Source organism: Xiphias gladius, chromosome 7 (genome assembly GCF_016859285.1).
Source record: "Xiphias gladius isolate SHS-SW01 ecotype Sanya breed wild chromosome 7, ASM1685928v1, whole genome shotgun sequence".
Classification (NCBI taxonomy): Eukaryota; Metazoa; Chordata; class Actinopteri; order Istiophoriformes; family Xiphiidae; genus Xiphias; species Xiphias gladius.
The window spans coordinates 18,668,633-18,683,062 of NC_053406.1; the positions used below are offsets into that span (position 1 = coordinate 18,668,633).

Consider the following 14,430-nt stretch of genomic DNA (forward strand, 5'->3'; position numbering starts at 1 on the left):
GCCATTTAACACAGCAAAACTCACTTGAATCTGATTGGCTCTAAGTTAACTCTCTATCCCTGAAATTATACCAGTCAAGTTTTAACTTTCCAGAGTTAAAAGCCTGACTCGGAATCTCCACAGCAACTGATTGACTTTAGAAAATCAATGCTTATCACAGACTTAAGCTCTCATACTCACACATCACACATTACGCTTCAAGCTACATGCCAATCAAACTGTTTGCTTCTTTTGATTTGTCTTTGTGTCTTACATTTTGCAGTGATCAATGATTGGAAATAATGATCCCTTGTAAGGCATTTACGGTCAAGTGGGCACCAGCACACATAGTTTGTTGAATCACCCCCTGAAGGTTCAACAGTGGGTTCTGTTGTCCTGAATTCACCCGTGTCCACTCCCACTCTCAGCACTAATTGGACCAACACTAATACAGCCCCTTCACATACACTGCACTGATACTGTACCTACATTTGGGCATATGCTTCATTCATATTGTATTACACAAACACCAGCTGCTGACTGAGAAAACCTCCTCAAGTCCTTTTTGAAATCACTGGTGGCATATTTTCTTTGCAAACTCTGGTATCATCCACTTGGATTTTGTAACTGTGGCAAAGTAGGAATAGTAGATATTTTGGAAAAGGCACTTATTAAATTTCTTGCCAAGAGTTATTGTTAGGAGACAGTTAGCTTATTTTAATATAGAGACTGGTAGCAGGGAAATAGCTAGCCTGGCTCTTGCTACATTCATTGCATGTGGGAAATTGTTTAGGATTACAAAGATTCCCATAGTTAAAGGGCTTGTGAATGTTCACGTCATCAAACAACTCAGGACAGATGTGTGATTACATTGTGTTTTACATTGACTCATAATGGACAGTTTAAAAAATAATTATAATAAAAGTGTCAAAAATGATTCAGCAGAGACAGAGATATCATCTTTTTTTAATCCAGTCATTCTTCTTCCCTGTCAAAACCTGGTGCATACATTACCCAAAGTGCAACTCGGCGAGATTTGGATGAGTTATGCTAGCAGCGGCTAATGTAGCCTGAAGCCATTAGCATAAACTCATTTACTCGTAACACCTCACCCAAAGATTATTTTTCATTTTCAAACTTTTAGTCTTCAGACCCAACAGATGCTGACTCATGTGACATCACATAGGGCAATTTATCAGACATCCTGCAGCTCCCTCTGGAGTCACAGAAGGTTTTATGCAGCTTTTTTCGTCTGTAAGACCTTTAAACAGACTTTCTTTTTTTTTGTTAATTCGGTGCAGTTTCCCTTTAAATCTTGGTTTAATTACATTGAACAAAAAACGTTTGCTGATATAATACATCCATGTTTGCTTGCAGTTCCATATTGATGAGCTCCAACTTAAGGCTTACTTTCCTTGTTGTAATTACAGCTTGAATGGATACACTTGGTCACTTTTTTGCTTAGAGTTAGATGAAAAGATCGAAACAATTCTTATATCTGTCCAGTAGCTGAAGCTAGGCGATGGCTAGAAATGGAGACGGGGGAGAAAACTAGTCTAGCTCCGTCCAAAGGTAACAAAATCTGCCCACCAGTACCTCTAAAGCTCACTAATAAACATATTTGATTTCGCGCAGAGAGCTACAGTTAGGAGACAGTTAGGTTAGCTTAGCTTAGCATAAGTAGTGGAAATGAGGAAACAGAGCCCGGCTCTGTGCAAAGTAGCAAAATCTGACTACCAGCACCCCTGAATAACTAATTCAGTAATTAAAAAATTCACTATTCAACACACTCTATTTCATTTATTTTGGCGTTTTACAGGAGGTCGTGTGGTGAACTACCTCAACAAATAGCCAAACGAGATATAACGTGTTAATCTGTGAGTTTGAGAGTTGCTGCTAGAGAGATTTTACCTTCAGACAGAGCAAAGCTAGGTGTTTCTAGTGTTTATGTTAAGGTAAGCAAGTCGTCAGTTCTGCTTCAACAGAAAGATATGACAGTAGGGTCTATCTTCTCGCTACAGTTTTCTCTACGTTACTCACAGCAAGAAACCAAATAATCGCATATCTTGAAACGTTGTTGAAATGTTCTGTTAAACACGTGCAGGATGTAGCAAAGAAATGCTGCTCTGGTGTCTCATTGTTCTGCTTGCTCTGAAATGACGTTAACACGACATTACACTTTGTCCACAATTTCCCAGCTTCACTCATTACAAAAGGTTAATTGAACAGCCGGACCTTCCAACATGACTTCGCCTGCTCAGCAGTCCAGCAGAGTCCTACCTTTGTAAAGTTTGTCACATTTACCTGCCTTGAACCCATTTTTTTAAGCACATTAGCACATCACATCAGCCCATTAGCACGACTGTCACGGTTTATTCAAAATCCTAATATTCCAGGACTCTTCTTGTTCATATGCCTGCCCTAAAATACAGCTGGGCCATCAATTTTTCATGATTTTGCTGTCTACTAAAGCTGATGTATAGCCTACAGACAGACTCATATGCATATTAATTAGAATGGAAATGACGGGACAATTAGTCTTTCAGCTGAGGACAATACCGACCAAAACATTAAGACCAATAAAAAAGAGCACAATTTCATCCTCATAAACAGAGATTTCGTTTTCTTTTGCAGAAAATAGTCTTAAATAAACACAGTTTAATGGCAGCAATACAAATGTTGCTTACAAAGATGTATCACAACATGAGTTGACTTTAAATGTGATAAGATACAATAAATATGCACTGTCAGGAGCAACATAAGTAGCATGTGCATTACAAATTTCTAGCTGCTCTTCACTCCGTTTTCCCCACAGCTATTAAGGTTTTAGAGGGCAAAGCAGCTGGATCCAAAGGTTAATGTCCACACCATTAGAGAGCGACAGAGCATGCGTTTATCCCTGTTTTTTTAATTAAATTACAGAGAACTCATAAAGGGTGATTTATCCTGAACATACAGTTACTGCAGTCCTAATGGAGCACTAGCTTCCAGCTCAGCTGATTTATCCCCCTTATGTTTCAAAGTGGGTCGTCTTGTCATGGAGTTTGTCATGGCCTACTTAACAATACAGGAGCTCCTAATTAGATCATCTGTCAAGCCAGCTGATTGCTTTGCTTGTTCTTTTTATGTTGTGCAGGAGAGGACATCTTGCTTTTCACTGGGTCACTCAGAAAATCCTCAATCTTACCTTCTCATTACCACTTAAACGGGAAAAAACAGGCAGCTCGTGAACTTCCCAGCCCATAAGAAAGCTGACCTAACTTAACTTTGAAAAGAAATAAGCATGTGGTGATGTAAGAGCAAAAAACAAATCGAATCCTGATTGAGTCAAAGCAATTTGGAAATTGATATCGCGATTCTCAGGCACTAGGTTGGACATATCTAGATTCTGAACTATCCACAAAATGAATTAATCAACAGCACGCTGGGCTGATACACAGCAGTGAAAGCCCTGAAAATATGATATTAAAAAAAAAAAAAAATGGTGATTAGACACCCTCTAGTGGAGGATCATTACAAAAACATCACTCAACAAACCTCAACACAAACTTTCTTATATCCTCTGTGCTTCCAAAGCAAAGCCACCAAACCTCAAAGTGAAGGAACCTCCTGAATTTAATATACTGATATCCATATTGAACAGCTCCACTTTTTGTATGGTCTACATCCCTCCCGTTATAAAACAACATAGAAGTGTGTGTTCCAGTTATTCTCAGTTTGATGAATTAATCCTTTTCATTCCCTTTAAATTCCCGGCCTGAACTGAAGATAACCAAAGCCTTCTTGTATGTCAGGAATTGTTTTGTGTGCACTGTGAAATGCACTCTGACACATGGTTGTAATTCACAGCATGAAGAGTATACTGTCGACTGCAGGTGAGTGTCCGCTGTTGGAAGACACAACATCTTGTTTCATATCCTGCAAGCTTTAATAGTGATAATGCATGCGTGACAAGAAAAAATGGCACAAATATACACAGCAGCAATCATTCACTCTGTGGACATATACAGACTTTCTCAGAACAGTTGCCACAGTAGATTACACGTTATTACAAGTATTACAACTAAGGAAATTCCCCTGATAGTATGCAGGCTTGAATCCATCATTCAAACAAGCAAATTCTGCAAATAAATAACCAAATGTACCTGGTCATTCTCATGGTATCGTTGCATTTAATATGACACCTTTGAATTTTTAAATTAAGCCATGTAGTCTATGTTACCAGCAGAATGCAGGGTAATGTCAAACGCATATTGCATCTAAAATTTGATTAATTAAACATGCGTTTCTACATACAACATGCAACATGTCAGCGCTGACAGGCACAAGATAATCTATGTTGCTGGTAAAACCATCAAAAGGAGAGACTGTTACAAGGTGTGCTATCCACTGTCTGTATCATTCAGGTTCATGTTTCATACACAAATGTAAATGTTTATTTGTGGACTGCATGTGAGATAAACAAGAAGTCTGAGGACTTGAATCAAAGAATATTTACATACGGACAATAAACCAAATTTAATGTGAGACAAAAATATCAAAAATTCAAATTTATCGCCATTATTTTTTTGCTTGGACCCCAGCTCTAGGTTAAAGGAATTATTCAACATTGTGGCAAACATGCATATTCGCTTACTTTGCAGGAGAAGATTGAAACTACTCTCATGTCTGTCTCTCATGTCTGTATCCTTGGGCAGAGCCTGGCTCTCTAAGGCTGACTACAGCACTTCTAAATCTCCCTAATTAACCTGCCATATCCTGTTTTTAAATTCCTGTTGTTGCTGTTTTATGGGGAGTTATGTGCCAGATTATTTTTTTGTAACTTCCTGGAGAAAGAAAATAAACACATTTCCCATAATGTGAAACTGTTCCTTTAAGATAACAATGGAATTTTTCTTTCTTTTTTTTCTTTCTTTCTTTTTTTGTCTTTCTTCCTTTTCCTTTTTACATCATCATAATGGGTGCAATATTCAGACTTCACCTTCCAGTCTTTGAGGGATTGGAAAGAAACATTAAGTGCTCCAATCAATAGCTTGATTCAGTACAACAGAGTCTTACATACATATATTATGTACCTCCACCAGTATGTGAATGTCACCCTGTCAGACTCATTATATCATTTAGCCTATGCTGAGCCCATAATCAGCATTGTGGGCTGCTGCTAGCTTAGCCGCTTCAGTTTACGATAAAAAGATGCCGCCATGAAAATGGCTGCCACCCCTATCACAATGAGGATGGCCACAGCAATTCCCAGGCCAACAGATGCGCCCTTGCCATCAGACTGGCCACCAGACAGCGCTGTGCACAAATGAGAGTGACACCATTATGGGATGCTTTATTCCAGCAGACAACACAGAAAACGCTATGACTTGCTGCAGATAAGAAATGCTTTTCATTTCTGGAGGAATCTAATTAGTAGAAACGTTTGTTAAAAGGCTGTTCTCTTGGCAGTCAAGTCCATAAATAACATACTTACCCTCTTCTTTGGAGAGAATGGCTGCAAGAAGACAAAAAGAGTCAGTATTTCATTGCGAGGGATATTATTTCCAGAATATTACATTTGCCAAAATATTAGAAAATTGAATTGATTATAGTGAGAAAGAGAGTAAAAGCAGAAGAGAAAAAGTCAGAAACTAGTGACGAGTCATGTTTAAAACTTGAATTATCTGGATCATTAAAAAAAAGAGATTAAAGGCAGGAGTCACACTATTTTCTATTTACTATTTTTTTTCCATCTAGTAGTTTCTGTAATATCTGTCATTTCTGTGCATAGAATATAAAGCTGCAGCCAGGAGACAGTTAACTTAGCTTAGCATAAAGATTGGAAACAAGGTGAAACAATTTGCCTGCCAACGCCCCCTGTAAAACTACAGCTTCGTTGAGGTAACACTTTAACCCCCTTATTGAACTTTTACAAGCAGGAAACAACCATTTACTCAATTGTTTATAACACTATCCTCTTTTTCATAAGAAGATATAGGAATATTTTAAGTGTTTATGAATGTGTAATTTGTTATTCATAATTATACTGCACACCAGCCTCCACTTGTGGGAGTTGTAGTTGTTGATAAATACATCCATAAACCCTTACATCGGCTTACGACTAGGTTATAAGTCATTTATTAAATGTTTACGTACTGATAATAAATGCTAAATGTGTATATAATTGGTTGATTTAGCGAGTTTTAGAGGCGCTTAGAAATGGGTTTGTGGACAGGGCCAGGCTAGCTGTTTCCACCTGTTGTTTCCAGTCTTTACACTGAGCCAAGCTAACTGGCTATCTTTATCTTCCTATTTAGCTGACAGGTTTGAGAGTGGTATCAATCCTCTCATCTAACTCTCAGCAAGAAAGCGAGTAAGCACATCTCTCAAAATGTCAAACTTTAATTGAGTGATGTTTGTGTCGCTCTACTTGCTCGGCTTCGTAGAGTTTACTTTGCAATGTCTGAGGAAAATCTCAGAAAATGTTAGACAGAAGCATGGCTTTATTAAATCTACAGGGCGCTATCATTACAGTGTCTGGATCTTTTGTCTGACTCCTTTAACAACTCATTTGCACCAAAAGAAGGACACATAGAGGACATACGGTTCTCTGTCTTGGCCTTTATAGCCACTGTGAGAACAGACGGCTCAGTGATGCTCTCCTGGACGACAGTGGTCTCCACACTCCTCCTCTTCCTGTTGCATTGCTGTGGATCAGACCAGATGGAGAGACAAGAGTTGAGGAGGATGTGGCAGGAAACTGGAGATTTCTGCTTGAAATGCATGCAGCGCCGTCCTACCTTGAAGGTGCCGCACGTGCTGGGTTCGCAGAGCCGGGTAATGCAGTGCAGATAGTAGGTGGAGATGGTCTCATTCTGCTGTTCGATGAAGCGGAACGCCGGGAAGTAGAAGCGGGCCTTTTGGCTGTCCCCGTTCTCCAGCATGGTGGTCAGCTGATCTATGGAGCACCTTTCAATAAAAGGCGTACCTCACAAGTGCCCCATTTGCACATCACACGGATACATACAGGCAGTGTATTAATGATAGAAAAGCAGGGAGACGAAATCAAGACTAGGGCTCCCTTTTGATTTAGAGGTAGCTGTGGTTTACTCATTACATCGAAGAGAGGAAAACCTGCAGTTATGTGTAAAGGTTTCAAATTTAGAGCTGGACTGCTGGACCGAGACACAGAGTTCATAATCAACCTTTGAAGGTGTGGAAAAAAACTCACAAGTTATAAAACAAAGGCAGCTTCCAATTTCTTTTTTCCACAAAATGTTTTTTAGGTGTTTCTGTGACTTACGAGACAAACAGATTAAAGAAGGTGGAGTTGGAGGGCTGAGGAGACACTGAGGCGTAGCACCGGTCCAGAAGAACAAAGTACCTGTGGAGAAAGAATGAGGTCCCCAGCACCGAGTCAGAGACTCCAGGTCACAGGTGGAATCCTCAAATTTACAATCTATCAAGACACAGTCATGTGGTTGGAGGCTAGGAGATGGAAAACATCTTTTTTATTTTTCAATCTAAGTCATTTGATCAGGTTTCCATGCACTACCAACATCCAGCAACTGTATTTATCAAACTGCTACTCGCAGACTTAAGAATAAAACCTGTTTATCAAACTTGTTACAACTTAAAATACTTTTAAATTTAAAAGAGGTGGAGGCTCCATAGGTCTCTTCAGTTGGTTAGGAGCAGATCTTAAATGACTTCAGTGCAGAGACAGAGGTGATCAAACACCGTCTAAGACATGTTTTGGAGTGAATGTACAAAATATTAAGCCAATTTGAGCCCATTTCCCATCATTTCATCCTTATTTATATATTAGGGGGAAAAAAATGGGCACCTTCAGTGGCCACAAGAGAAATCTGAGGAGTCGTGAGATTATTATCTTGTATTAATTATTTGGACATTTATCTGATCGCTGCTATATTTGGTGAAATTACAGTTATTTTCATCTAAGTAACTGTCTGAGGCTCAAACAGTCTCTAGATGAAAGGGGGAATGTCTCTTTGGTAGAACTGCTGACAACTCATATACATCTGACACATGGCAAAGGGACCCAACTCTGATTTTTTTGAAAGAGTTCACAATCTCTGGCTCAATAATGCATTGTATTCCATAAGCTGATTATATATATTTTTTTTATGAAAAATCTTACTCTGAAAGGTAACTATAGTTCATATGTAATTATAATATGTGGAGTAAAAAGTAAAATATTTCCCCCTGAAATGTAGTAGAGTAGTCGTATAAATAAGTGGGATTACTCAAGTAAAGTATCTCAAAATTGTACTTAAGTACAGTACTCAAGTAAATCTACTTAGTGTAATACTAACTAATAACTAATACAAAGTTTGATAAATACAGGTCCCGGTCTGAACCAGACAAAGACAAAGATGCAGGTGTGGTATAATATTAATGTTCTTACTGTGATGTCAGGTTGGATGCAACCACCTGCACATATATGTTCTTTCTCAGTTCGACACCCAGAGGTGGCACAACAAGGGGCGTAGTGTAATTTACATCCTGACAAAGGAAGAGAAGATTTCACAAAAATTATACTAGCTGTACAGAAGATTAATCTTCTAGAGGATACAATTTACATTGGTTCCAGGCAGAAATCAGGGTATGTAGAGTATGTGAGAAACGTGTAAGGTGGCACCTGGTACAAGGCCATGCTGAGAGTACTGATGAAGCTCCCATTGTTGTCCTCCAAAGCAATGGTGGAGGATGACCTGCGATGAAAAAAGGAACGGGATCAAACTTGTCACTCAAGTGAAACGTTAGAAGTGCTAACGTATGTCTTCAACCCACATGCTATAACTGTGCACTTACACATCCACCTGGGTGTTGTTGATGAGATACTCCAGTGGATAAGCACATGAGTAGTAATACTTGAGTTCTGCGTTGTAGGTGATTGTCCCGATGGTGGGGTCGAAGGACCGCACCACCCCGCTGACGTTGACGGTCTGGATGTTGGAGAAGTCGGAGAATATCCCCGTCCCTGGTGCGCTCGTGGTCTGAGGAATTATTGAAGAGAAACATGATTATTTAAGAAATGGTTTAAAAATAAATGGTGGCCAATGTCTCGCAGCACAGCAGGCAGCAGTGATGAAATCACATCAAGAAAGTGGAACAACTCTCTTAACTTTCCCATTCTCCTCAGAAAGAAGGCTGTCGGGATTGCGTCTATCTGTGTTAAGTCAAGAGCAGACTGATTCATTTTATGTATGTCTGGCTGAAATCCTCCTCTTAATTCTACCCCGAATGCTCTCTTTTCCACCTCCTCTTCCCTGGCCCAGAACACAGTACTCAGATTCCCTTTCAGTTTCCTCAATCTGCTCTAACTCTCCTCGGCTAAAGGTTAACAAGCCCTGTGATCACCATCACTCAAGACTTCAAATCAGGATACTGATGCAATACTCACCAAAAAATTACTCCCGCAGGCATTTCCCTCTCTGATGGGGAAGCTGAATCTCACCACAGGAGGTGCCACCGAGGTGTCCAGCGTCCCCTGGCAGTGCACATTGTCCCGGATGCGGTTTAGGATCAGTAAGCTCTCATTGTATCCGGTGTAGATAGCCGGGCAGATCTGAATGGCCAGGTCGATGGCAGATGTGCCACATACCACGGCGATATCAGTGTATTCTGATGACGATAAGATGACATTATCACTGAAAGATATTGAAATGAATTTCATTCATTTGAATAGAGTTTTGCAAAGCAGAGCCAATGTTCAGCACGCAAATTACTCAGATGGAGGAAGTGCGTGAAAACATTTCTGAAAAGTACAACGGGCACATATCATGGAAAGGCAAAAAAATACAATCAAAAATGACTAAAAAATTTTTTTTTATAAAATGGCACCAGAACTCTATCACCACATTTAATAAAATCATAATAGATGAAGATAACTTCTTGGATGTCTGTTTAAGCATATATATTTCTGCTGTAAACACATATTTACCTGTGTAAATAGTACTGTTTCAAGGGTGGTAGTTGAATAAATATCACTAAAATGAATACGGTCTTCCTAAAGGGCTAGATATTAACTAAAATCAATACGACCCCTTCAGTCCCAAACCAAAATGTGAGAGTCAAGGTCAGGGTCATCCTACCTGGTCGTCTGGCGAACAGTCCGCAGTCAGATACGCTGAGGGCCTCTCGGCCCACAATACACAGGGAGGTCAGGATAAGGAAGCTGAATAAAGCCATCTCCCCACTCTGCCCTCTGTGAAAAAGCTGAGGCAAACACAACAGATGTCAAACACAGCAAATCCTAAAAAAATATCCAGCACAATGCAGAAGAAAACATCTGTAGGTCCACTCAGGTGATTTTAACAAAAAAAAAAATTAGCTTAATCCAGAGCTGCCAGTCAAGGAAGTTTTGCCACTATCTTAGCCAGGATCTTACCTCGCTTTCCGGGTTTAGGATAAGAGAGCAGTGGGCTGTTTTATATATGGTGAACGTGACCGTTGTGTGGTCACAACACTGTTTTAGGATTGGATGGAAACAGGGTCAATGCCACTTTGGTGGGGCTGCCTCAGTTTGTGTGAACAATTCACTTTTTGTGGCTGAGGTACCGTGGTCCGTCACTGCAGGCAAGTGGTGAAACCCAACACAGTCCCCTTCAAAGTTACATGTTTAAACATTGTCCACAAGGCTTTGTGATATTGTGTGTGAACTGTAGCCTCCTTTGCTTACTAATATGAAATTTCATAAAGTAGTTGTATGTGTAGTTTCAACCTCACGCACAATAGACGAAAGAGGACCTGTTGTCTTCTGAGGTGTTTGGTGGTTTAATGTAACCTGGTTGACCCTTAATTTGGCAAATTAGCACAAAAGATCTTTTATATGATGGCTTCAGATGCTCATAATTTAGTGACTTGTTATGACCAACAAACACATTAGTCAGACTGACAACATGACTGACATTGATCATGCTTAAGCCTTGCGTAACTAGTACAAGATTAACGTTAGAATATTTGTATTTGTGCTTTAGAGTCAAAGTAGAAATCCCCATATATTGGATGCATCATTTAAAATGTGGTTAATGTTAAAGTTGAACTGACTGAAGTGCAGTTTGAAACCTGATCTTGTCAGGTGAGCCACCTGGGAAGAGAAAGCTCTGATTGGGGTCAAGTTGGAGGATGGGCGTCTCCGTCAGTCTTTTGTTAAAAAATATGAAACCACACTGTCAAATGCGGGACACATTATTTTTGTCATGACATGTGCACTTAACCATGCGAGGAGTCTTTCTGACCTCTCGCCCACGCACTACCTCATATATATTCCTCAAGGTCTTTACAAAACAAGTTTCCTTTGGTCTCGACTCTCCTGGACGTGGCTTCAACATTCAAAGCCAAATTCCCAGCCTCACTTCCATCTTGGGAGGAGAGTTTAATCAATTATCGCTGATAGTAAACCTAGAGAGGGGGGGCGGGGGGTGGTAGCATCTATTCCTCTCGTTTCATTTATCTGTGGTCATTGTGGACGCTGAATACATCACAAAATGGCTGTTGAAATGAGGGATTAGGGTGATAAAGAGCAGTGAATGCAGCAGAGCCGCGTGGGTCACAAAAACAGCCTCAGAGGCAGACACATGATACACAGCTGCCGCCAACAGACATTTATATAGGTCACTGAAAAAGAAAATCAATACGGCAAAAATTGAAAGATTAATTCTGGCAGTCCTAAAATGAGCTCTGGCAGTGCCTGGTGTTTTGTTCATTTGCCTGGAGATTGAACACCCATGAGGCCAAGACATTTGAAAAACTTTCACAGATATGTCCCATTATCAAAGAAGACTTAATAAACTTTACAGATAGCAGTCACAATGGTCAAGGAAGAAATGCCATGAAACCTATTTAAAGTATTATTTATTGCCCACATCTTCAGATGGCTGGCTGTGATGTTAGGTTGTGTTTACTGAGATTGAAAAGATTTGTCAAAGCCAGGTTGCACATACAAACCACTTCGAAAGCTTTGCAAATAAGCATTTTTCAGGCGATCCGCTTAGTTTTTCGAGGGTTTATTTAGTTTAAGAACTTGGAGAATTTTCTCTGCTCATACAGGTAAAACTGATGCTTCAGTTTCTGTGAAAAATTCGGAGTCACCACATTTGGACAGCGAAAACATGCTTAACAAATAAAAAAAAAATCTACAATAGGATGATGATACAGTTTTAAGCCACTTTTCTATATCCATTGTACGAATCAAGTTCTGATTTTAGTAATTATTTCTTGACCTTGGAAACAGCAGCTGACAAAACCACCTCAATTCAAGGTCTACTTATACCTGTTTATTGGAAAAGTTAAACTTTTTGGGAAATATGTGTATTTGCTTTCTTAGTGAGAGTTAGATTGATACCACTCTTGTGTCTGTGTGGTAAATACGTAGCTATAGCCAGGAGAGGTTAGCTTAGCATGTCATAAACACTGGGAAAAAGAGAGAAACAGCTAGCCGGCCTCTGTCCAAAACGTACCAAAATCTGCCTGCCAACACCTCTAAAGCTCACTAATCTAGAACCACAACCTCTTGTTTTTACACTTTGGTTTCTGCACAAATGAAAACACACGAGATATATAACATGTATATATCAGTGAGCTTTAGAGGTGCTGGTAGACGGAATTAGTTGCCTTTGGACACAGTCAGGCTTTTTCTCTCTGTTTTCAGAGGAGACAAGTGTGCTAAAGTGAATAAGCGTATTTCCTAATATGTTGTAATATTCTTTAATGAAGTATACAAGTTCTACAAAGTATTTTAGAGCCAGGTAAAAAAAAAAAGTACATATTTAACATCCCAAACATATTTTTCAAACTTGATAATGCAAGAGATATCTTGAAACTGAATTGAAACATACAACAATAAATCCACTTTATTGTTGTATGTTTGCTTATGCAAGTTTTTAAAAACGCGAAAAAACAAAACAAAACAATGCTTAACAATGCGTTTTCCTTAAGAAGAAAAGACAATGCTTGTTTTTTGATTTTTATATATATATATATTTACACTGCTATGAATGCTATACATTTAAAGAGTAAAACAAAACAAAAAAAAATAGCATTTTGGTTTCACTCTAATTTTTCTTTTTTCATTAACTCACTTTGTAAAAACACTGTAAAACACAAGACAAAATTTGTTATAATGTAAAACACATTAAACTCAACTGTTGTTTGTTTGTAAGGCTTTTCTAAACACTGTTACTGATGAAAAAATAGATGACAATAAATGACAAAAATGATGAGGTATTGAAGTCAATAAATACACAAGACCTAAAACAATATGGTACAAATTTAATAATGTGTGTATAGAGAAAAGCACACATGCACACTGGAGCAGCCACACAATAGAAACACGTTAAGTATCAGTGTGTTAAAGTCTGTGTACCCAGCATACTGTCAGTACAAAGATGGGTAAGACTTTATAGTACAGTCCATGTGTTATTTCATCGTATGAATCCGGTACCAATATAATACTGACCAGTTCCTACTGATATTCAAATGTAGCTACAGTGGAAGAGAACCAGACACGGAGTACCAATTGGGCCTTTTAGAGGAAAGGAGAAGTATGGTATGAAATGTTTTTGTAAATACTGGTTACCTACAGGGTAGGACACAAAACTGAAGTTGGGGGAAAATCATGGTAACAACATTGCCCGTAAAGTAAAATTAAAGAGTAATAAAGGGAGGAGAGCTACACATTATACTGCAGCCCACACACCTTATTCTAACGAGAAATCCAAATTGTAGTTTCACTCATTAACAACTATTATTGCAGTGTGTAGGCGAAAAGACAATATGGAAAAGGGGCGCTCATTTTTACAGCTGGGCCTTCAGCAGACAGCTACGCCCCCACTCCAAGGATTTATTTATGTCATATTTACATCCTCTACATCTTTGCATGGCTTAGAAATAAAGACAGGTCCAGAAATGGGTCTGTACTTCTGAGAAGTTGCTCTCAGCGGGATTGTTCGTCCAACGCTGCAGCAGCTCAGAACAGCTACGCTGGAGTAAAAACAAACATACCTCTGTCAAACGCGCAGCTATGGTTGGTTTCTGTTGTGGATGTGTGGTGGCCCAAAAATAGCTAATCTTTAATAAATAAGACACCTAATAATTATTATTTTAACGCTTTTGGTAACACAGTAAGAACAAGCCGCAATGTCAAGTGCTGACTGTTCTTTTTTTTTTTCTTCTTTAATTACACGGTAAGACAAAGGTTGTTAAGACCATTTTTTCCGAACTTCCGTTTTTTTTTCCCATTACTGTAACTCGCAGGTATCCAGTATTTGTATAAATACTTAGAGTATCATTTTATTTCTCTTCTCCTCTAAAATCTTACTCGCTTCTTCCCCATTGTCATGTTTTCTTCCACTGTACCTACAGTTAAGTACCAATAGGAACTGATAAGTATTTTATGAGCACCTGATCCATACAACAAAATTACCCTGTAAACCAGGGGCTGTA

General features: G+C 39.1%; 1 protein-coding gene across 1 annotated transcript; it reads right to left on the bottom strand.

The window, feature by feature from the left end:
* Nucleotides 1-5,140: 5,140 nt before the first annotated feature.
* On the bottom strand, nucleotides 5,141-10,176 carry si:ch211-229d2.5 (zona pellucida-like domain-containing protein 1). The gene is made up of 10 exons (XM_040131280.1): nucleotides 10,080-10,176; nucleotides 9,389-9,609; nucleotides 8,797-8,981; nucleotides 8,624-8,696; nucleotides 8,390-8,487; nucleotides 7,265-7,345; nucleotides 6,762-6,930; nucleotides 6,566-6,668; nucleotides 5,456-5,476; nucleotides 5,141-5,277 (listed from the first exon to the last, which is right to left on the bottom strand). Exons 1-10 carry the CDS (start codon nucleotides 10,174-10,176, stop codon nucleotides 5,141-5,143), a joined length of 1,185 nt encoding a protein of 394 aa, XP_039987214.1.
* Between the last annotated feature and the right edge of the window lie 4,254 nt (nucleotides 10,177-14,430).